This window comes from Elephas maximus, chromosome 1 (assembly GCF_024166365.1).
Source record: "Elephas maximus indicus isolate mEleMax1 chromosome 1, mEleMax1 primary haplotype, whole genome shotgun sequence".
Lineage (NCBI taxonomy): Eukaryota > Metazoa > Chordata > Mammalia > Proboscidea > Elephantidae > Elephas > Elephas maximus.
The window spans coordinates 31,316,324-31,341,801 of record NC_064819.1 but is presented as its reverse complement, the minus strand read 5'-3'; the positions used below and the strand labels follow the sequence as shown (position 1 = coordinate 31,341,801).

Here is a 25,478-nt window from a genome sequence, read left to right as displayed (position 1 = left end):
TAATTGCTTCATCCCTTGTGAAACTCTCTCCTCCATTGGCTTCTGGATTACCGTTCTCTTGGTGCTTCTGCTTCTCCCCAACGACTCCTTTTCATCTTGATGCTTCTTGCTCCTGTATCTAGTCTTTAAAATCTTGATAATCTGCTTGGTTCTCATCTTTGTCTTGTCTTATGTACTTTCTTAGGCGAGCTCATCTATTCTCATGGTTTTAATTACCATGTGTGCTATTGACTATCAAATCTATATCTCCAGCCAGAGTTTTTCCTCTTTAATTCATTCATTCAGCAACTATTTTTCATAATTTATATATGTATTTTTTTTACTTGTGTATGCATATGTAAGATAACATCATCATGCCTAAAGTCAGTGATAATAATTCTTTCATACTACCTGATATCCAACCTGTGTTCAGATTTCCCCCATCTTTTCCAAACTGTTCTCCAATGAACCTGGATCCGATCCAGGGCCACACATTGCACCTGGTTGTTCTCATTACGTCTCCTTTATTCCAAAACAGTTCCTTTTTCGTGATTCTGACTTGCTGATAGGCAAGTTCCACCTTCTGGATTAGTGTGTTTGTTTCCTTATAGTATCGTAAGGAATTTCACTGTGTTTCTTGGGAACTGGAAGTTGGCTCCAAAAGCTCGAGTTTGATGGGTACTCCTTAAGTATTTGTGCCCAGAATTCGTCCTAGGTGATGTGTATATCATACTGCATCACATTGAGAGACACACCGTTTTTGGTTGTCCACCATTAGTGATGCAAAGATTTAAGTCTAGATTAGGTTGATGGTAGTCTGATCCTTCCACTGTACAGCTAGGTTATACTCCTGACACAGCAAATATTTCGTGAAAGTTTATCCCGTGCCAGGTATTCTCCTGAGCTCAACCCACACTAGGTATTCTGTATACTTATATGTATTTTAAATGACAAAGAAGCCCCCAAGACACATGCTGTATATATGCTTTATCCCTCTCGATAGATAGATTTATCCTCTCAAGAGATAGATATAGTTATAGAGAGAGAGAGAATATATGAAACAGATATTATATGGGACTGCGCATATAGAGAGAGGGAGAAAGAGAGAGGAAAGGGTAGGGGTGTGGCAGTGTCCCAGAAAGAGAATAAAGGCGGATCTGAAAGCATGAAAGCATTAATAGTGTCTGGGCTGCCAGTTGTAAACCCTGAGTACGTGGAAGACACAGTAGAGGCCAGTCACAGAAGGGGTGAAGTTTAAGAACAGTGGTTACTTTTTATTAATATATATTATATAACTGTAAATATCTGTATGGATATATAATACTATTTTTAGTAAACACTGAGTTCAAGCATCATGATGTGTTAAAAGTACTGGCTCAGAAGTAGACAGCCCTGGATGAGAGTCTGTAAAATAAGTGTAGTATCACCTACCTTGTAAGATTTTCTTAAGGATTGGAAATACCATATGAAAAAATATAAAACCTAATATTTGACGCAAAAATCCTCATTAAAAGTGATTGCTGGCCTCAAGACAAAAGTAATCAGGATGCATTTTAAATGTATGCCTTTGTTTTTATATAATAGGAAATGTGGCTTAAGAGACAGAAATGTTTGACATCAAACGGTTTATTTTAAGCATAATTTTTTAATAGTAAACGGTGCATCTGTTTCAACATACTAGTTTTTCTTCCATGGCTTATTTTGTAATTATTGTAATTTAAGAACTGTACTTTATATGTATCATATATATATTATCTTCCCAACTTTCATTCCATAATAATAATAGCAAACACCTATGTGCTAGGGATTGTTCTCTGTACTTCTGCGTGTATTAACTCACTGACTGTTCAGAACCACCCTTTACAGATGAGCAAACTAAGACTCAGAGAAGTAACTTGCCTAAGGTCACATAGTTGAGTAAATGGCAGAGCCAGGATTCAACAGTAGGTGTCACAACTCCAAGTTCATGCTCCTAGCGATGTACATACAGCCTCTCTCTTTACTACCTTTTGAATATTAGTATTTAAAAGAGACATTCTGCAAAAGTGATACTAAAAAGAACTGCACTAAATACCCTTCTTTTATTCAGTCACCTTACTTGTTGCCATCGAGTTGATTCCGACTCATAACGACACAGTAGAACAGAGTAGAACTACCCAAGTATGTCAGCACCCCTAGCACTTGTAATTTCCTCCTCTCTTCCTTTAGCCCTCCCTGAAGCCCCCAACAGAGTTTGGAAACTTGTTCCTAAGTTGAAAGTTTAATGTTAGTGTAGAAAGCATTTGAAAAGGGAAAAAATTTCATATTACGCTTATATATGTGTTTTGAATGAGGAATACTTTTGAACACCATAGAGACTCCTATGGCAACCAACTTTGACAGGGCTTAGGTTTCTGATAAATACTTGAGTACCTCTAAGTGTCATCGCTGTATGCTAAGTGCTAGGCTTCAAGCCCTTTTCATCTGGGGGACAGTAACTTCTGTGCTGGTGACTGGCTTCTCTGCCCCAACATTGCCCCAGGTCATGAATCTGTATTATATGGTGCACACTCTAACTGTCCCTGACCCTGGTGACTGTTGTTTATAACAATCTGATTTTGACCTTCAGTACACCTAATTTCCTTTTCTCTCCTCTGCTTTATACCCCAAATACTGATTTCTGTATTTCTCACTGCAGCCTAAATATTAGACTTTTAAAACTCCTGATTGCTTGGTAGTTTGGTTTTGATATTCCTGATTTTGCATTACATCCTGATACATTTTATCCCTACTATAATGATTGCCTGAGAAGAGTCATTTCCCCTGATAGGTGGTAATTTTCCTTTTTGGTACAGTTACAATGGTTAAAAATGGGGTTCCCAAGTGGAAATATGGGTAGCATTAAACTGGACCAGTGTCTTCCAAATTGTTCGTATCTGTGAGAAAAATCGATGTACTTTACCACAGTCCACTGAATAGAGATGACTAAAACAATAATCTCATTATTTTGAGGTTGGAATTAGCGGTTAATTAAGTGCTTACCTTTTCCAGTACTTTCCACTTGTCTAATAATCAGTTACCATGTATTGAATATAGGAGCCTGATTGCCGAAATGAGGACATGAGGACAAGATTCAAGTTTCTGTTAGAAACCAGTGAGAAGACTAAGGGGGTTATTACAGTGTTTTTTCTTAAGAAATAGTGTTTTGAGATTATTTAATTTTTGCTTTATTTTATAGGCATAAAACCGAAGTACAGTAAAGTGAACTAACTTGCTGATGGTCACAAAGCTAGTTAGTAGCAGGGTCAGGGCTAAAATTCTGAATTCCTATTCCAATCCCTTTAAGAATGATACTCGACTTTATTATAAGATGCATGGTTTACCATTTTTATACATGTTGATTCATTATTTGAACTTAAACATTTTTACATGGAGAGTATACATTGTAAGTCTCTCTCCACCTGACCTTTGCTTTATCAGCTGTCCCTAAAGTATTCTGCTATTACCAGTTTTTTGAAATCCTTTTAGAGGTATTCTTTGCATATGCAAATGGTTGTGTGTGTGTGTGTGTGTGTGTGTGTGTGTGTGTGTGTGTATACATCACTACTTGTTTATACATGGGTAGTTATTAGACTCAGTTCTGCACCTTGATTTTATCACTCAAAAATGTATTGGAGGTTGTTCTGTATTACCACCTGTAGGTCTTTCTCCTGTTTATGTATTTTATTAAGGGAAATTTCAAACAGATCATTTTTTAAGAGCTGTATAGTATCCCATATATGGGATAATGCATTTAATCCATCTCTTAATGATGAATGTTTAGATTGTGTACTTTCTGCCATTCCAAACTGCTCAGTGAATATCCTTGTACATATGTCTTTGTGGACACATACTGGTAATTTGTAGCACGAATGATGAGAAGTAAAATTGCTCGTTCATGGGATGTGTGCATTTTTCATTTTGGTAGAGATTTTTAAATTACTTTCCAATTTATACTTCAGCCATAATATGAAAGTGTCTATTTTTCCACTCCTTTTATTTATTTATTTATTTTTTGCCAACACAGTGTAGTATTAGTTCTTGAAAGTCTTTGTCACTCTGGCAAGTGAAATGTTTTAATTTGCATTTCTTTTTTAAGTGGAAGATTGAGCATCTCTTCCTGAATTTGAAAGCCATTTGTTGTTGTTGTTTTTCTTCAAACCATGTAACTCTATTGTGTCAGAATTCTGATTGCAAGTAATTGAAATCAGGTTAGCAGCTTAGGCAAAAAAGAGAGATACAGTTAAAGGACACCCGGGTCGTGGAACCCGAGGACAAAAATTCAGTGGGACCTCAGAGAAGACTGGAAGTAGCTCCTGAAAAGCCATCAGAACTCAGCTGCGCCCTCTGTCTTCCTCTCAGCTCTAGTTTCCTCTGCATGTCTACATTGTTCTCTCTCAGTAGTATGGCTGTTCATGGCTTTGGGGTTTGCATATTTCAGGTTCAGTCACTCAAAGAGACTGAATCTCTCCCTGTCGGAGAGAGAGAAACTCGGATTCGGTCAGACAGCCTTCTCTAGACAGTTAGCTATGGCCCTGGAGGTAGGATCATGTAGCAGAAGTGTGATGACTGAAAACCCCATCCCATGTGTTGGATTGAACAGACAACCCAGTAGTAGCCATTACTAGTAAGGTATGATTTTTTTTCTTTTTTTTTTTTTTTTAACTTGAGGAGGGGAGGATGAATTTATGTTAGTTGGAAAAAATTTAGGAAAAGAGAATAACAAAAAATATCACCCTTATTTCCATCTCCAAGAGGTAACACTGTTAACATTGGCTTTATCTTTCTTTTTTCTATGAGCTTATTATTTCTTTTGCAGACTCTATTTCATAGTCTGCTTTTGTCACTTAATATATGGTAAATGTATTTCCTTGACATCAAACTAACCCCCAATTTTTCACCATTAAGTGAGATAAGTATCTTTGTGGCTAAATATTTAAACACATCTATGATCAATTCCTGAGGATATTCTTAGGTAATTGCTGATTTTTAAAAATAAACATTTTGAGTGCTTTAATCAGCACAGCCATTTCCTTATAGAAGCCATGATGTCTACTGTAGTTTCCGGGGAGAAGCCTCACCATGCAAGCTGACTGTTCCCTCATGAAGTAGGCGGCCAGCTGGCTGGTAGAACCTCGTTTGTATTGGTGAATTTGCCATGATCCAGTGATCACTCTAGGCTCAGAAACTTTTTTTTTCTTTTGGTACAGTACTAATAGATCAGACTATTAGGGACAGATTTCACATTAAGTAGGAGAGACTGGTTAAGAGATATATCTTCTAGTCTACATGTATTTATTTGCAATAAGAAATTAAACTGCCAAGCCCCCTGGGTATTTTAAAGTCTGTCTGCCCAGCATATTTTCTTACTATGGACAAGTCACTGCATGGGACCGCAAAGTATTCAGAGGTTGTTTGTTAAGCCTGGAACCCAAAGGGAGCTCGCAGCAGATCTTTACAACTGGAGTCCTCTCAGCTGGTATAGCTTAAGGTCAGGACGTATCACACGCCCTAAAAATATTCTTGCCCAAAACCAGAAGTGTTCAAGTTAGCTTCACTAAGATTCCCTCTCCCTTCGACATAAATGGGCACAACAAATGTTTGCTTCTGACATTGTATACTCATTTGTTCATTCATTCATTCACTCATTGCTTTTAGGGCTGACCAATCTCGTCCTCTAAAGGACAGTTCTTTCTTTAGATAAATTAATACACTGAGTTTGGTGACTGTGCTATCTTATAGATTAGAGTCATTTTGTATCTTTAGGGCTTAAAGTATCCTATCACTACTTAATCCTTTTTTTTTAGCTTTATGTTTTGATTTTCCATCTTTCCACTATTTGAAAACATACTGCACCATTTTCCAGGCTCTCCTTTGGACTGCCTTTTTGTTGATGAAAGTTCCTTTGGCAGCTCCTCTGTCTGTGGCATAAAAAAGAGTAAAAAAAACTACTCCTTTTTATACTTGCCATTAATTAGAAATAGGTCCATTATTTTAGCCAGCAATTCCTGCGCTTTGCCTTCAGAGATCTTTTCTTTTTTTTAGTTGTGATGAAATGTATATAAGGAAATATTTGCCATTTCAACCATTTCTGCATGTACAATTCATTGACACTGTTTACCCACATCATACAACCATCATCACTCACCTTTTCGTGATTCTTAACTGTTGGGTAAATGTAAATAGCTAACCTGAACGTGGTAATTATTATACATGGCTTGTTGGTTTGGTTTAGAATATCCTGTGGATTTATTGCCATTTTATCTTTCAGGTAAATCAAAGAATATGATGTTCTAATTTGATCTTTTTTCAAATTTATTATAAAAGATTTTTTTTGTTGTTGTTTTTATTTACATTATAAAAGGGAGGATTTGGTTATCACACTTTCCTGAAAACATACAGTGATTAAAGCAGTAAATATTTGTTATTTGGTCACAGCAGAAAATTACTTAGTAGAATTTTTACTTTAAAGAATTAATGAAATAAAGTAGCATTCACTTTAAAAATAGAATTTATGGGTATCCAGAAATTTATTCATCCTACAGCCATCATCTCGACTGCCTTGTTCCAGTTGCCGCGATCAGCTGGAGTAACATTTCCTTGAAGGCAGTGCAGCTCTTAAGTATTTTTCCAAGCTCAACAAATAAATGAGAATGCCAGGCTTGTCTCTAACGAAGTGAAGAGCCCTTTGGTTTTGAATAGGACCTTCAATACAGGCAGAACTGCCACAGTAGCATGCTGATCTTTCAGATAAGTACACGTTCCAGCAGACGCTGAAGTGAGCCTTCACTGACCAGTGAGTGGGACTAAATGTTTTAGCCATTAGCTTTTTGTGCTGCGTTCTCTTCCTGTTCCAGGCTGCAAAAACAGACAGTGTATTTGTATTGGGCTAAGACGTCTTTAAAAAGGCAAGCAAGTTCAAGCAAAGGGAAGGTATAAAACAAATAAAATACTACGAGGAAAAGTATAAAACAGAACGCTAAAATAATTACCTTTGCTGTGAACGTTAAAAGTGTTTGATTCAACCCCAGTGACAGTATTTAGCAATTTTGTTTTGATCAATCAGTAAATAAGGCTTTGAGGAGTATCACATGGATTTGTCTTAGAAGTATCTTAAGTGCAATTTTAGGAAATGTTTACCTCTATGGAAAAAATGGTAAGTGGTTATACTACCAAAGTGTCTGATCTGTACACTTCCTTCACTTTTATTACTTTGGAATTATTTGGAAGACGATAAATATTTCCTGATAATATTTGAGTGCTTCTGTTAATGTGTTACTGCATGCTAGGTCAGGGCTATATGATTTGCTGGATTCTTAAAGCAATTTTTGTTGCATCTGTGAATGAAATTCTATTCAACAAGTATGTATTTCTGATTTTATTATGAAAAAAGTATACCTCACATGGACTAGGTGAATGGTTCCATTGGTTGAAATAGTTCTGAGTAAGAGTAGCTAGAACACAGCAGCTATTAAAGAAGATGTACCAGTCTTGCTTATTTTGTTTTTTTTCCTAGTGGAATTGTGTTACACAACACTGACTAAAACCAAAAATCAGTATCCTGATGTGGGTTTTCCCTCCACATTTCAGTAAGAGAAGAATTGTTGACATTTTTCGTGGTGAAGCATGATACTTTAATTAGCAACCATAAAATCTGATTACAAGAGTTTCTCGTTTAGATATTTGTGAAAGATGTGAAAGCCAAATGATTTAAAATTTCCAAAATAATCTATTTAGCATTATGGTCAAAAAAATCTTGGGTAAGTATTAGTTTTTTCTTGTCTCTATCTTAAAGTTATACTGCAAAAGAAGAGGAACCAAGGATCACCATAACCTTTGGGTTCTCTTAAAGCTCTTCAAAGTTTTTTTTTTCATTCTAAAAACAGCCCATGCTCGTTCACGTTTTGAAAATTTGTCATGATAGGAAGGCGAGAGCCACACCATCCAGAGACAACCATCATTAGCATTTTCGTGTATTCTTTCCAGACAGGTACTTGCGTAATTTTCTGTTTTTAAGCATTTGCACCTCCCAGGGACTCCAGATACTCCTTTAGAAGGGCGTTTTAGGATAATAATCTGATTAAAAAAAAAAAACAAACACCATTTTCCTACAACTCAAAAAGTGCATTATCTTACCTTGTGTGGCTGTGCATAATTGCAGCTGGTGCACAGTTGCCCTGGGTTTGAAAGTCATCCTTCAATGTGCCCATAGAAAATGAGATGATGAAAATGTTCTAAAATTGACTATGGTGATGGTTGTATACATCAGTGAATATACGAAAAACAGTTCAGTTGTGTGCTTTAAACGGGTGTATCTGATGGTATGTGAATTATATCTCAATAAAGCTATAAATATATATACACACATAAATATATATAAAAGAAAAAAAAGCCATAGGAAAAAATACACATTGGAATTTTCTGTGGAAAAATGATATTACTAACTCCCTAATAAGTGTTCTCAGATTAAGTCATTGCCAGCCTGTCTTACTTGACACGTGCAGAGAATAAACTTGTTTGCTTCATAATAGTGCTTCCCCTTTTTTATGATAGTGATGTATTTTTAGGATTGTAAACAATCTTGACTGTATTTTAATTTATGATTATTTGTGAATTCTTTTAATGATTTTAGGTCAACTGGTTATTCTGAAGTGATAGTTGTTGTCGGAGGCTGTGAACGAGTTGGAGGCTTTAACCTTCCATACACTGAGTGCTATGATCCTGTGACAGGAGAATGGAAGTCTCTGGCTAAGCTTCCAGAATTTACCAAATCAGAGTATGCAGTCTGTGCCCTGAGGAATGACATTCTTGTTTCAGGTAAATAAAGAATTCTTACAGGGGCTACTTTTATTCTGAACAGTTTGGCCCTAAGTGTCTTAAAAAATAGCAGTGAAATGTGGATATGCTCACTTATGGGCATATCATTTTGCAGAACAAATAAAGCCAAGAGTGACTTTTTGCTCCAAAATACAGACACAAGGTGATGCAGAACGATTTACAAGAGATCTGCCAGAAAGTGCCTTTAATCGTATATTTTAAATGCTTTCAAATATATATAAATATGGTATAATTTTCTAAACTTTACCAATTTACTTTGTTTTAATGAACACATTGAAGTATATAAAGTCAGAAGGAGTCATAGAATTAAGCATCTCTAATCTACCCATGTTTTCTGAAATTTTCACCAAAATTTGTGAAATAGGATTTTCTTAAAAATCTTTAACTTGAACTTCTTCATGATGTGTGGTATATTACCTCTAAAATAAAATGGACAATAAACTGACAGACTTATAAAAAGTACAGTATCTATAGTTTAAGGTCTTTGTATTGGTTAAATAATTTTATTAGCCCTGCAGGTTACTGTATTACTACACACTGCACAACCTAACAACATACACTTTATTTCATACAATGATATGCTTTTTAAAGAAAGGGTGATTTCACAAACCTTTTTAGAATAATTCTGTTGTTTGGTGCTTTTGATGTCTGACTCCTAGATTAACAATCTCTATATTTCTAAAATTCATAGTCTATGTCTTATTATTTTGGACCTATAATCATTACTTCTCTGTCAAGATAACAATTGACAAAGTTCATTTATTGAACTGAATTCTCAAATTCTTGGATGGGATGAATAAATCCCTTGTTTTATTACTTTGCCTCGGGGGCATAAATCCCTTGGTGACAGGTACTTGGTGATATGTTGTTATATGTGTGTTGCTTTGCATTTAAAGGTGGAAGAATCAATAGCCGTGATGTCTGGATCTATAATTCACAGTTAAATATTTGGATCAGAGTTGCCTCTCTAAATAAAGGCAGATGGCGTCACAAGATGGCGGTCCTCCTTGGTAAAGTAAGAGAAATCACTTTTTATTACTGTTGCTGGTACTTTTCCAAAATAAATACTGTAGCTGAATCCTTCATTTTATTCTCCTTCAGGGTATTTTGGATTCAAATTGTATTTCCTTCCATTTTTAGCCTCAATAGATAAACTAGAGATACAAACAATTTGACTCTGTACTTTTGAATGGATATTTTGTTCTCCCATTTTGGAATTCGTGACAGTACAGCACATTTTTCATGCACCACTGGAGTGTAAATGCCTAAGAAGAACTGGAAAATAAAGGAGTTACATCAAGTACAAGAATAGGCCAATGTCTAATCCAAGGAGTTTTTTCCCTTTTACTGACTTTGGCAGTTAAACAGAGATATGTTTATCTAGGAGTGATAGTTTATCTTTTTATTTGTACAAGTAGATGTAAAACATATGTAAAATAAGTATTAAGGTAAGCTCATCAACTTTTTTTTTTTTAATTTACTATTGACTGCAGCTCATAAAGATCATAAAAGATACATCATTTGGGTTCTGAATCATCAACTTAGGAACCTGAGACTCACCTGTGAACTAGTGGTTTCAAACTTTTTCAAAGCAGCTAGACCCTTTTCTAAAGTTAAATCCGGTATAAAAATCCATTCCATAAAACACATAAAAATATAGCAAGGTACCAAGGGGTAACCTGGAGTCTGTCCTGTCCCTGCTCCCATCTGTCAGCTCTCCCAAAGCCACCTCAGATTTTAATGAACAATCTAAGTAGAAGCATCATGCTTACTTGAAAATGTAGCTTTGATTGGTCCCCTAGTACCTTTTCTAAAAAGATTGCCGCCTCTTAGGCCCTTCTGTGGAGTCATTGTGGAATCACCAATGAGAAAACAGGATTGCTGTATTTGAAACAGATAGTGGCCTGGAATTCTTCCTGCCTAGCTTCCGTGAGCACTCCTGCCTCCATCCCTCTCCCACAGTGGTGAGCATTCCTGTCTGTATCCTTCCCCCACAGTGGCTTCTGGAAACCTCTATACTATAGAACGCTAAAGCATATCAAAACACAGCTTAAAAGCTGCTATTAATTCCTGATGACTTTCATCTAGGGTGATGCTGCTGTCAACAAGGCCCATTAAATAATGATGACCTTGTGATAGATATACTGGAAATAAAATATTATAAGAATATTTTCCAAAACATTACTGGTTTGTCATTACCTAGCATATTGTATATGGGGGGCCCTTGTGGGACCATGGTTAAGCACTTGGTTGCTAACCAAAAGGTTGGCAGTTCAAACCCACCAGCCATTCAACGAGAGAAAGATGTGGCAGGGTGCTTCCATAAAGATTACAGCCTTGGAAACGCTGTGGGACAGTTCTGCTTTGTCCTGTAAGGTCGTTGTCTTAGTTACCTAATGCTGCTGTAACAAATACCACAAGCAGGTGGCTTCAACAAACAAGTTTATTCTCTCACAGTCTAGTAGGCTACAAGTCCAAATTCAGGGCATCAGCTCCAGGGGAAGGCTTTCTGTCTCTGTCAGCTCTGGAGGAAGGTCCTTGTTATCAGTCTTCCCCTTGACTAGGAGCTTCTCAGCACAGGGACCCCAGGTCCAAAGGACATACTGTGCTCTGGCACTACTTTCTTGGCAGTATGAGGTTTCCCTGTGTCTCTCAGCTCATTTCTCTCTTTTATATCTCAAAAGAGATTGACTCAAAACAAAACCTAGGCTTATAGATTGAGTCTTGCCTGATTAACGTAACTGCCTCTGATGCTGCCTCATTAATGTCATAGAGGTAGGATTTACAACTCATAGGAAAATCACATCAGATAACACAAAGGTGGACAACCACACAATACTAGAAATCATGGCCTAGCCAAGTTGACACACATTTTTGGGGGACACAGTTAAATTCATAACAGTCACTATGAGTTGGAATCTATCCAGTGGCAACGGGTTACCATATATATAGTTTTGGTGGTTATGCCTCAGGGATGACAGAATACCTCTGGAAAGGGGCAGTTAAAATAATCAAAAGGTTGAAAGAAGCTGATATCTGACTGAAAAAATTATTTAGTCTGGACATTTAAAGGCAAATGAAAATTCTCGATGTCTCAAAAACCATATATGGATTGGGTGGGATGCAAATTTATTTGACAAGTATTAGCATACTTGACCTAAATCAAGAAATAAAAGGAGTTATTCCTGCAGGTACTCAATTCATAAAACTATTATCCTAAAAATTACAGGTAAGCTGTTATAGGGTAAAAACGTCACAAAGTTTAGTAAAGCAAAAAGAAAGGTTTAATTCAGCATATATTCAAAAAGTGGGAAGCAGACAAGCATACTGCCAGAGCTAATGTCTGCCCGAATCCCAGGAACAATACAGAATCATCAGTATAGGTTAACATCACAGAATGGGTAGACTCATTGAAAGCTTTACCTTTTCACCCATTGGCTAGATCAATGTGATTCTACATTTTGAATCATCTTTCTTAATAATCATTAGTATGGGTTTCAGTAAGGACAGTCAGGAGGGTCTTCATTGCTCCAACAAATTTTCTGTTCACTAAATGCTAATAGAAAAAGATAAGGGCGGTAAGCCTTCTCTGTTCTGTTTGATTGGCTTCAGTGAAAGCTTTCTTAAAAGATATTTTCTTCCCTAAGAGATACTTTCCAAGATTGTCCTAGCTATTTTCTTTATCTCAGGGCCCAGGTGATGTGTCTTGGTGAACCCTTGTGAGCCCAGCTCCAGCTGGGTCACTTTCTCTAGGCTCAAGGACAGGAAATAATGACTGCAATATTATTTTCTAAATCAAAGCTGAATTCAGAGACTTATAAATTATTTAAATATATAAATGCTCTGTGTTGAGGAAACCTGGGATGGTTTGAAATATAGAATCTTTGAGCAGGAAGGAATTTTGGAGAGTATTTAATGTAACTTTCTTAGTTTATAAAGAAAGTAAAACCCAAAAAAAAAATCAAGTCGCTTGCCCAAGGTTTCAGAGAAAGTGATAAAGCCAGGGGCAAAAGTTCAGATTTTCTTAATCTAGAGGCCTTTTTATCTCAATGCTCACAGCATATATTTTTAATTTATACATATAGGCAAATGACATTAAAGTTTAATTAAGGACTTTTCTGGAAGATTTCTAGCACTGGACTGAACCCAAGTGTCTCCTTTGGTGGTCATTGAGAACTGGGACCTCTGGCTGAAGGAACGCCCTTGACTAGTGTTCTCAAGGGCAGCGCTCCTCAAACTTTGACGTGCACACCTGTCTCCTACGGTTCTTGAAGGTCTGGGGTGGGGCTTGGTAGTCCACATTTCCATATTTTAAATAGCAACAGAATAACCTAAGGAGCTTTTCAAAAATAGTGTTTACCAAGCTCATTCTCTTAGATGTAAGAGATTTCAGGTGGAGACCACAAGTATTTCCTTTTCTAGCTTCCCAGGAGGTTCTGATGCAGCAGAACAATGGTGATCTGTTTTAAAACTTAATTTTTTTCTTTTCTTGTATTTTAGATGAAGGATTACAGAGCAAACTAGTTTCTCATTAAACAATTAATACACATTGTTTTGTGATATTGGTTGCCAGCCTCATGACATGTCAACACTCTTCCCTTCTCAACCTTGGGTTCGTCCTCATTTCCAGCTTTCCTGTCCCCTCCTGCCTTCTTATCCTTGCCCCTGAGCTGGTGGACCCATTTAGTCTCATTTCGTTTTGTGGGCCTGTCTAATCCTTGGCCGAAGGGTGAGCCTCAGGAGTGACTTAAGTAGTGAGTTAAAAGGATGTCTGGGGGCCTTACTTTCGGGGTTTTTCAAGTCTTTGTCAGACCAGTAAGTCTGGTCTTTTTGTGTGTGTGTGAGCTAGAATTTCGTTCTACATTTTTCTCCAGCTCTGTATGGGACCCTTTATTGTGATCCCTCTCAGAGCAGCCAGTGGTAGCTGGGCACCATCTAGTTGTGCTGGACTCAGTCTGGTGGAGGCTGTGGTAGCTATGTCCTTTGGTCTAATCTGAAACTTTTCTTTTTTTAATTCCTTTGTTTATATCACATTTTTCTTGAGCTGGTATTACTTCAGTAACCACATTAGCATACGTGTTTCTTATTTGTAACACACCAAATCAGAGTTGGTAGTGAGTATTGGAGATGTAGGCATCCAGATTGAGGATCCAGGCACATAATACCAATCCCATAGAAATTAGCAACAGCAGCCAGGTAAGTAAGATTGGCATTGAAGCACTGAAGACCGAGACAGACTCAGTTACCAAAACTGAGTTTAAAAGCAAGAGTTTAGTTATTATAACCGAAGTACGCTGACAACCACTCCATCCCACCCCAGAAAGTGTAATGTCAGGATGTCAGCTGTCTGACCCACTGGCTTGAATTTCCTCCTGATTGGGAACATGTAAACATTCCACAATGTGGAGAAGGGCCAGGTTTGCTGGCAGAGGTTAAGTAACTAGAGCTGTGGGGTTTGCAGAGCTGTTAAAGGCACAGATCTGGCAGGGAGCTAATACAAAAAAGGTAGTCAAAAAAAAAATTTTTTTTGTCAAAGGAGGGATAAATTGATTTTCACACCTGGGTCCTAGCTCTGTCTCTCCTTAGACTTGCTCTGTGGTTTTTAAACAAGGTACATACAGTATATCTGTGGTAATAAGTTTCATTGACGAGGCTGTGAGGGAAAAATGTCTTAAAAGCCTCCTTGGTGGTGGGGACACGATAAAAAAGAGATTGAGAAACATGGAGTTAAGTACATTGCAGTTTTATTACATTGTAGTTATCAAGGGTCTGTTAAAAGAGAGAAATCCCTTACTTCTTTAACTGCTTAGCTTAAAGTTCAGAGTTTGACAACTAAGATTTTTCCATGTGTCTTGCACGTAGGTGTATGTTGTTGGCGGCTACGACGGGCAGAACAGACTCAGCAGTGTAGAGTGTTACGATTCCTTTTCCAATCGATGGGCTGAAGTTGCTCCCCTTAAGGAGGCCGTGAGTTCTCCTGCGGTGACTAGCTGTGTGGGCAAGTTGTTTGTGATCGGTGGAGGGCCTGACGACAATACCTGTTCTGATAAGGTAAGCCCTGTTCTCTTAAAGAAATCACCAGTGATGTACACAAGCAGGTAATACAGAAGGCTTGTAACTAGGTTTTTTCATTGTAGGGGCTTTTTAAAAAAAAAATTACCTGGTACTTCATACTTTTTGGGGGGAAACCATTGAATCTCTAGTTGTTGAAATGAGACCCTCGTGTATCTAACAATTTATTGTAAAAAAGTATGATCCAGTCTCTTTGAAATGAGACTGATCTTAACTGAAATTTTGTACTAAATAAATGGTTCTGAACCTTTTACTGCTGTAGTCTGCAGAAACTAAAAATTATTTAAACAAAACACAGTTGGCAGATGAATTAGCAAAGGGCGAGACAGAAACTAATTAACACTGATTCAAACTGGGTCATTTTCTGCATATTTTTAAAGTACTTTTTAGAAGAGAGAAAAGAGGAAAGCTCTGTGGTATAAATAAGGATGGATCAAGGTTGCTGCTGTTCGTTAAACCCCTGGCACAAAAAAAAAAGTGCCATTTTGATGTCTCAGGAAATTCCACGTTTATTCCAGAAACAAATGGATAATGTCTAATTGGTTAACTGAATTTCATTAATCAGTTAGTTATTTTTCTAAATTTTAACATCTTCAAATGTTACTCATTTAGAATTGATAAATTCAAAATTTGTTGTAATTCAAAGTATACTGAATTGAGGTTTACTTGGGTCCAATTTAGACCGTTAACTATAGTGGAAATAAGTAAAGCAGACCTGGTAGCCATCCACCCTGAAAACAGTCTGTGTTTTTTTATACCACTGTTCTACTTGCTAGCAATAAACTTTTATTTCTTTTGAGTATTTTCTTAACTCAGGTATTTCACTATCAGACTGACCTCCCATAAAAAAAACCTCCCATAGTTCTCTAAATTAATGAATGGGGTTTTTATTTCTGATATGTTTCTATGTGCTAACAGACTTTTATTAAGTAAATTTGAAATTTTCGTGTAGAAATTTTAATGACATATTTCTGTCTATTATTAGGTTCAGTCTTATGATCCAGAAACCAATTCTTGGCTACTTCGAGCAGCTATCCCAATTGCTAAAAGGTGTATAACAGCCGTATCCTTAAACAACCTGATCTATGTTGCTGGTGGCCTGACCAAGGCAATCTACTGTTATGACCCAGTGGAGGATTACTGGATGCATGTACAGAATACATTCAGCCGACAGGTAATAATAACAAAAGATAGCCCAGAAGAAAAATCAGTCAAAGGAGACCAAGTACATGATCATTATTAATACACAGGAATTTCATTGTTAAAATACTTCATGTACACTTGAATTATTCCAGAGTTTTTTTTTAACTCCACGTAATGCGTGTGGCATCCTGTTTTGAACTCCTTCCAGGAGTTGTTTTATTGAAATAGCTTACCTTTTGGCATCTCATGGTGACTATCCTTTGTTCTTGGGCTCTTTTTTTTTTTTTTTCCTTCTTAGCCTTTTTTAAAATCCTACTTCAATCCTTTTCCCTCTCTCTTGCATATTTCAGAAGAGAAGAAGTGCTCCCAAACTGGTTTCTTTCCTCTGGTTGGAGGCTAGGTTGTTTGCTATTTTTGTTGGAAAGGAAATGGCTGTGTTGAGGTCTCCTTTGTCTACACACTGTACCTCCCTCCCTTCTTCCCCCAACTCCCAACCCCCCCAAAAAGGCCTTCCCTCAGTCTTTTGATTCATGGCTCAGTAATCTCCTTCCTACCACCACCAAGATGCTTGCTGGTTCAGGGCTGGAGATCTGGCTGTACCCTTACCTGCTAGAGGTGCTCTGCTCTCCCAGGCTGCTACTGGTCATTTCTTCAGCCTCCTTCGTATTCTGTTATCGTTCTACCCAACCCTTAAATATGGGCGTTAACCCTCTTCCCAGTGTATGCTGCATTCCCTAATGACCTCATCTTCTTGGTACTTTATCATCAAAGCTTCTCTCCTGAGCTCCAGACTCAGATTTCCACTTGCCCATGTGATGTTTCCCCACAGATGTTCCAGGGCTTCAGACTCAAACACAACTTACCTTCTTCCCATAACCTACTTTTTCTGTTTCCAAACAACCAAGAATCTTAATTTCTTGGATTGTCCTCACTTTCTGTTAAAGGAATCAGTCTAGCATATCAGTTATATGTCCTCAGTTCCTCCTATTTTTCTTTTCCATTCCTGCTGCTTCTGCTTTTGTTATAAGGTCTTTGTTGGTTCCTGCCTGAATTAAAACAGTAATACTCTATCTAGTCTCCCTGGCTGTAATGTCTTGTTTCTCTAACCCATTTTCCCACCAGTTATTTTACAGCAAATCTAATTATGTCTCTCTCATTGGAAACCTACTGGATAAAATGCGAAAGTTTAACCACTTCATTCTAGGCCTTCTGTGATCTGATCTCTACTTGCCCTTTCAACTTTAATTTCCACAACTTTACCCCAGTTACATTATGTTTCTATCACTTGCATTCTCTATACAGATCAGGCGCGTTCATGCCGACATTCCTTGGTTCACGCTGTACTCTTCACTTCTAATGCTTTCTCCAGCCCCTCTACTTGTAATTCTACTCATCTTTGAAGACCCACTTCATAGTTACCACAAACTGAGTCACCCCGGCCAGAACAGACCTCTTTTTTCCGGATCTGTTACAGCTGATACGTAAAAGATGTAGCATAGACTGTAAGGACAGTAAATAGGGTTTGAGTACCACACCGTTTTTCTAACGTTGTCACCAACAGCTATAGTCTAATTAGTAATGGATTGAGAATAGTGTTCTCCCAGCTGGTGAAAAGAACATAACAGGATCTTCAGCCTCATGGGGCAGAGGCAGTATAACATTCTGTCTCTCTCATGTCACATTTAAGTAAAAGCTAAACACATTTCTCTAGCTCCGTGGCCTCTCTTGGAAAGGACAGTCTCTAACCCTATAGCATGCCCTCCCGTATAAGAGTCCCCATTGTGGTCACATTCACCTTACGACAAATGTCGGCACTTGTTTCTAAATTCTTTAAGTTCTTCCGTATTGGTTTATGACAGTGAGTATTTTAAAGTATAATGCATTTTCACTAAGAATTACTATTCATTTGAATAGAAAAACGTGGTTATACTATATAAAATGATGACAGAGCTTAGGAAGATAATTGCCAGCAGTTAGCACACATGGGGGCCACCATGAGTTAGAACTGTTCTTTTGTTCTTTGTTGTTGTTTTAGCATAATTCAGGGCACACCATGAATATGTTTTTAGCTAAACGATTGCAATGAAACTAAAAAAAAAATCAACAACCAGACACACGTAGCACATTCTCTCTAACTAAATGATAATTAACACTTCTGAAATTTCAAGGAAAAAGACAATTGAGTCAGAAGTATTTAAATTCATTATAACACAGACAAATCATGGAAGTCCAGATCTAGTGTTCTATATCAAATCTCTTGAAGTGGAAAAGTACTGGGATTTCGGGGAACCGATACCTTATCTTCTCTTCCCAGATCCACTCTTGCTACCAGCACCGGTAAGTGGATCTGTATATACATTATTGATCGGTAATTTCTGAGCCCTCAGTAGTGGTTTGCCTGTCCTTTTAATGCTAATCAATGGAAAATGATAAATCAAACTAAGTGGACCATTATATGAGTCCAACCCTGTTGTTCTTTAAAATGCTTAGAATATTAAATGACAAAGAGGAGCTGAAAAAAATGAGCTCTTTTTTACAGTCCCGGCAAACCCAGCCTGTTTCTCCGGCTATCCCTCACCGTTCGCGTGCCTCCTAACTTTGCACATTTCCCAAAAGCCATAACTTGCTATTCTAAGCACACTTTGCTTTTTAACCTTTGTCAGAAATGTAAAAGAATTGTGGTGTATTTTTTTAAGTCAGTGACGAAGACTTTCTATCCTTTTTCAGTAGACGAGGTTTTTAAAATGTCATTAAAGTTTAGAATAATTAAATGAAAAAAAATCTGATTCTTTTTATGTACTACTATTGGTACTTTAACATTTAAGCATATAAAAATAAGAATGGAGAGGTTTATATATATACTTACATATATATATTATATGCTTCATTTCAGTCCTAAAAAATAATATGAAAACTTCATATGTTGATAATTTATTTTCCCTATGAGTTACTCTTGAGAGTGAAATAAATTATTACATCTGATATAAGTAATTTCCTGATGTGAATGAAAAATTGTTTTCAGGGTTGCTTGCTTCGCTTAATTTTGAGTATTATTTTCTGAAATGATATTAATAACCATATCTTATGATTATATATTATTTTAGAATAATCGAGTAACCAAAAGGTTAAATGATGCAAAGTAGCTAGTACTTAAAAACTAAAGATGTTGTTGCTGTTGTTTCTTATTGTATTCAGAACTTTTGGAATTTATAGAAAGAATGCATTGTATATTAGATGAAAAATGTTGTAGTTTGGCCTGTAACTGGTACAATTCCTGAGTGGTATTATAGGCAGAAGTTTGTCATTCGCGGATTAGAAAGGGCCGAATCATCCTGGGTGTATAGAAACACCAAGATAGGCACTTTTAAAGACTCACTAATGCTTTCAGACCACACAGATACTGTCCTATTATATAACTCTATCAAGATTTAATGTCTCCTAGGGAAGGAGACATTAATTAGGGAAGGAGATTTTTATATACAGCAAAATCTGGTCAAGTGAAATGTTCATTGCATATAATGGTAGAATCTATTTCATCTCGGTTATATGAGATCAGGATCATAATAGGCAGTTACTTTCTGAACTATCTAGAAATGTAAATGGAAGGATATCTGACCCACAGCATAACCAGACCCATGAAATAGTTTTTAGTGCAGTTTCTTTCTGATTTAAAGACTCTCTCATCTTTGCACAAGAATATTTGTTTTATATCGTAACTATATTACTGTTTGAGGATGGTAAAGTTTAGTAAAGAATCCCATTGTGTGGAAAGTGAACTGTAAAATACTATTTGGGGCTTTTCTAATCCCTGACAAGGCCCATAATAATTGTGCTTTGTTAATTTGGTTGCAACCCTTTCCCTCATTCATTGATTCATTCAGCTTCGGGGGAGCCCCATGCAGTGAATGATGTGTCTGCTCCTTGGCCACATGGCAGCCACTTCCTGTAATAAAGGATCTGCCTATAGTAGAAAAAGTAAGCCAAGCCCTTCAAAGATGTTTTTGTTCAACTGTCATTAAGTAGGAGCCCTAGTGGTGCAGCGGTTAAAGCACTCGGTTGCTACCAAAAGATCGACGGTTTGAACCCACTCACCCCTCTGCAGGAGAAAGATGTGGCAGTCTGTTTCCGTAAAGATTTACAGCCTTTGCAACCCTTTGGGACGGTTCTACTCTGTCCTGTAGGGTCGTTATGAATCAGAAGCTACTCTACGGCAGTGGTTTTTTGGTACTGTTCAGTTAAAACCCTTTCAGACCCCCATCCCCACCCCATCTCTACATCTCAGCCCCAGCTATAAAGTATTTCACACCCCAGCCATTCAGGATCATACAGCCTCACACACAGAATAGGAGTTGGGCAAAAGGGTGGTTTTTTCATTTCTCCTAGACTGTGCTAAAGCAAGTCATTTTTTTTTTTTTACTTTTCAGTCTGCTACCAAATTCCTTATCTTCGACAGTTACATTTTTTTTTTTTTTTTTTAATGTATTTGCTTAAACAGGAGAACTGCGGTATGTCTGTGTGTAATGGTAAGATATATATCCTGGGAGGAAGACGGGAGAATGGAGAAGCCACAGACACCATTCTCTGTTATGATCCCGCGACAGGTATCATCACAGGGGTGGCTGCCATGCCCAGGCCAGTGTCCTATCATGGCTGCGTGACAATTCATAGATACAATGAGAAATGCTTTAAGCTCTGAAGCCATGATACCTCAGCCAAGAAGCCACACCAGTCCAAGATGAGAGGCTGAGAAACTCCAGAGTGGAAACTTGACATGCTTCCTTTGTGCTGTACGTAAAAGATAGTAAAAATAGTAATTGTGGTGCCTTTCTCCCCAAAATATCAATCTTTTTCAAACTGTAAATTAAGCCTTTCCTGTAATTGAAAAAAGAAATATTTTTGTTAAAGGTAATGGTGGTTGTTGCTTGGCCTCTGTAAGTATTTGTAAAAAGCCTGTGTGGAGTAGGAAATAGTAGCTGACTCCTTTCCTTTTAGGTATTCGTGAATGCACTCTTCATTTATGTGTGTCATCTAGTTAAAAGGCTGTTTGCCCTGTTTTGTCAGACGTGTAGAGAAAATGGCAACCTGAGGCTTCATGGAGGTTGAATCACCTAATGCTTAGAATGCCTGTAATGCATGCTAAGGGGAAAAAAAAAATCATTAAAGAAAACCTTTTTACTAAAATATATCCAAGCTGATGAAGTTTTGAAGAAGTTTTTTCTGTAATTGATAAAAATTTGAAAACAGCCATTTGACTTTCATAAAATACTGAATTCTCATGACCTCATTTTTAGAAATGCAGCCTTATATTAAACATTTGGGAGAGGAGGGGCTGGGTAGGAGATAGCAGAGCAAGTGTTCCTAAAAGGGCGATAAATTTGTGTATTCATTCCTAAGAAAAAAATATTTAGAACTATTGAAAGGAAAATTCACTGTTGCTCTCAAAGTACTTATGCATCATCTCTAAATCTGCCTTTTCTTGAGCCAGGCAAAGGCATTGAAACCCATTGTGTATTATTGTGAAAAACAGGGACAAGTTTTCTCCTTAGCCCAGCACGGTTTGACCTCAGTAGTGTGTTACTTTGGGTGAAGACTTCTCCCCATGGTTATCCGACTTTCTTGTGACCAGTTAAAAATTCTGGGAGTCTCCACTATTAAAATGCCTTTAATAGGATAAACCAGGGACCACCTAGCTTAGTGGGTCCATTTTTCTTTTTAAATTAGCTATCTGAAAAAACTAACAGCAGTAATTCCAGTCTTCTGAGATAAATCTTTCATTTGGTACCTACCAACTGTAAAATTATGATCCACATTTTCAAGCTTCTGAACAACAAATGATTTGTCTAAATTTTTGAACTCTGGCTTATAAAACTAACCAGTTTCAGAGAAGAATGTAAATTTTTTTCCAAAGGCAAATGGATTGTAAAAGGAACTACAGCACGGGTGAGGATCGTGATTCCTGGGCGGACGGGTATGACTGATAGCATTTTAGGGATGTTCCAAATAGCCTGCTGAATTTGACTTCCCAGACAGTATTGTCATCTGGCATTGTAATTTCATTCTCTGTGTCATAGGAGGGATGATGCAAATATGTGATTAGAGTGTCACCAGGTTTCTGTTAACACCAAGGTGGCAATCAAAAACCTAACATTGGTAAACTTTTTCTCATCTTAGAAGATACAGACGTTTCAAATAGACTATACAGCGTCAACTTTAATGCTTAGCTAGAATGTGAACCCTGAGGAAGACTAAAACAGTTTTAAAAGTTTTAGGGAATTTTTCTTTATCAGCATAATTTGAAAATGATATGTACCTTTTTGTGATAATTATCAGAGCAATTCAGAAAATTTTTTTTTTATCATTTTAGTGGAAAGACAATTATGGGTTCAACTGGGATACTGTGCTTTCATTTCAGAGTGAACAGCCTCTTTTCCACACTGTATCTTTGGTAGAAAATGGAACCTGAAATTTAGCTCTGAAATTGTTTACAGTCATGAGATAATGTATGAGAAAATGTTTTGTAAATGCTGAGGAATATACAAATGACGGTTGTTATTTTCATCTGTTAAGATCATGCCCATCCATGAATACAGACACTTTACATAAAAAATACTTTCTCAAGATAACTTTGTATTCTAGTATTTCTGTCTACTGTAAAAGTATTAACTATTTACTCGTAGTTTGTTATAGATTCATTTTTAGTATCCATGTGTTCACTGTGGTAATTTCAAAATGAAATCCTAAAAAACAGAATTTGTTTAAACACAGACCTCGTACTGATATTGTTTAATTTTCTTCTCTACGTAATTTTTAACTACATAAACATAGTTGCAATTTATGTTGAAGGACACCAAGAATTTAGTTTAAATCTAGAATATTAAAGTGACTGTTTTTAAAGTTGCCCAACTGATATTTCAAATTTCTTTACTTTTCTTTACTGATTCTTGATAACATAATGGTGTTAGCATTGATAACATAAAAGATAATTTTAGGGTATAATTAGTATATTGAAAGGGATATAGCAACTAAATGGGTGTCAGATTACATTCATACAGTCATCACGTAGTTAACAGATTTTCTTTTAATAGATGGTGCTCTTATGAGCCTTTAGGTTAGTATGTATTTATATGCGTGTGTATATGTGTATGAGTAGGTAGATAATATGGTCACGTACACACATATAGCAGTTTGTGATGATCAGAAAAAGCACATAAAGTAAAAATCAGTTGACCATATTCAATTCAATTCCAGAAGATTTTTCTCTTTTGGGCATTTCTAGAATACTTTTTTTACATTGGAAAGTCATTTATCTACAGTAAGGATCTGTATAATATACCCAGTTTTACAAGATCTGAAAACAAATTGAAGGTAAAGATGAGTTTGCCAAACCCATCTGTGATACCTCAGTGGGGAAGGGGCTTCAAGAGTATGCTTTTATGGATGAACAGAAGAGTAGACTTTGTTTTTTCACGCCTTCAGCCCTTTTCCGTGTTTTCCAATACGTGAGTGAGCTGTGAAGTGGTCTAATTTTTACAACAAAGACCTTCCTCCTCTTCTACTCTGATCCTTCTGCTGACCTTACTGCGCAGGTATGAAATGGTAGCCTATTGGATCTTCAGTAACCTTTTCTTTTCTAGGTGACTGAAGTATAGGTATTTACTCCATTTAAACCAGGTGTTAAGACGGTGCAAATACTCAGGGAGGGAATTAACTTGTCCTTTTTTCCAATTTGGGGTGGTTAAAGTGCCGTAAGGAAATAGTCTTCAGTTTATTATTCTAGAGTGAATTTGATTTGGTAAAGGGGCTTCACACAAGGCGGTGGTTAAACATTCATTCTTTCATCAATGTTTTGTGAACTGATACATTTTCTCTTAGTGAATATGAATTGTTCTTGTATCTCTACTGTCAGATACCCTTTTTGAAACTCAGGAAAGACAAAGGTTCAATTATACTACTTTTGTCAACATGCAAATCAGGTTTGTTTTTTTGTTGTCGTCTGGATATGGCAATAGATTACCAAAAAACAATTGCTGTGAGAACCCATACGTGAAAATAGAGGGGTTGAATTGTTTGTGTGTGTCCTTTGTGTCTTGAGATTTATATGTGGAAAAGGCATCTTTGACTCCAGACTGTTATCTTCAAAGAGGAGAGATGGCTGCTATCTATGTGTCACCAAGTGATAATATCTCTTAAAGGCCTGCTATGGACTGCCTGCCTTTACTTCAGTGAACTCAAGACACCTATTAACCTCAACGTAATTTTGGCCTCATTAGAATTTGTGGTTCGTTATATTGAAAGCCAGGTTTACATCACCTCACCCTGTTATTTTTTGTTAAATAAATAAATTCACCCTACAAGTAAGCAGAATGGGGCAATTTGGTTGACTTATAAGGCAGTAGGTTTGACTGGCTAGCTATACTTACTGTCACATCTAATACTGGGCACCAGAAACCACCTGAGCCAGGAGTGTGAATTCATAATTCCAGAGATACTTAGGAGAATAATTCTCCTTTTTCAGCATACTTCAGATATTTTTAAATGTTTTTATATAAATGTTTTACATTTCTGTGATTGCCTTAGATATTAAATTAGTGCTGAGGATGATCATCATAAATCATTTTTTTAAAAAACAGACAGTCATAACTTATATATTGTTCCAAAGAATTTTTGTTCTAATGTTTTCAAAGTAACTGCATGTTAATTTGTTTATGTGCCCTAAGTTCTCTAGTCCTGTGTCGACCTTTTCATTTTAAATAAAACTTACCTTACGTGAGTTTCATATTTGTTTCCTGTAGAATAAGTAAACTGCCTCTTCTTAAACTTTTTAATGAGCACCAGCCACGTTGCAGAATGAGAGTGTTAAGAAAGGTTGTGGGGTGTTTCGAGTTTTATAATTTTTTATTTCCTGATACCAAGGTGCTTTGTAAGATATCCAGATCAACATCTTACATTGATTAAACCCTTGTAAACATCATTTGTAATAGCTACATCTAATATTAAAAAATTACACTCATTTTTGTTACGTTCTTGTGTACTATTTTTTTCTTGAGGGGGGTGACTTTTTCATTTAACTTTCTTTTAAAAAGCTCTTACTCTTCCCTGCCCGATAAGCTTTCCCCACAGGCTTCTTTTCTTTGCAGAGTATTCAAATGTTTGTTGAATTTCTGTAGCTATCTAAGGCAACACAATTAAAGATTTGAACAAAAGTATAATCTGCTTTACAACTAGTACAGGCCTGTGATGGCCAAATGTCATTTGCTTTTACTTAAAGACTCTGGGGTCCCCACAGTGCGGGGAGCAGGGGCTATGTATTTCATGGTTCTCAATTCAATTGTACCACATTAATACTTACATGCTTTGCTTAAATACATTTCTTGCATAGTTTTAATTTTTTTTTTAATTGTATGTAATAAAATGTCTTTTAACCATTA

The 25,478-nt window shown here is 36.8% G+C and overlaps 1 protein-coding gene across 7 annotated transcripts in view; it reads left to right on the top strand.

Annotated features, from left to right (window-relative positions):
- The window catches only part of KLHL24 (kelch like family member 24), a 40,127-nt gene extending 15,067 nt beyond the window's left edge, over nucleotides 1–25,060 (top strand). For 6 of the 7 annotated variants that reach the window (XM_049881547.1, XM_049881555.1, XM_049881530.1 and 3 more), the window contains 5 exons: nucleotides 8,630–8,814; nucleotides 9,732–9,850; nucleotides 14,698–14,886; nucleotides 15,893–16,081; nucleotides 20,546–25,060. In XM_049881547.1, the coding sequence (XP_049737504.1) occupies nucleotides 8,630–8,814; nucleotides 9,732–9,850; nucleotides 14,698–14,886; nucleotides 15,893–16,081; nucleotides 20,546–20,746 (883 nt within the window). In that variant the 3' untranslated portion in view covers nucleotides 20,747–25,060. The remainder of the gene's footprint in view (nucleotides 1–8,629; nucleotides 8,815–9,731; nucleotides 9,851–14,697; nucleotides 14,887–15,892; nucleotides 16,082–20,545) is intronic. The other variant, XM_049881562.1, reaches the window with a different exon arrangement.
- The last annotated feature ends 418 nt before the right edge of the window (nucleotides 25,061–25,478 follow it).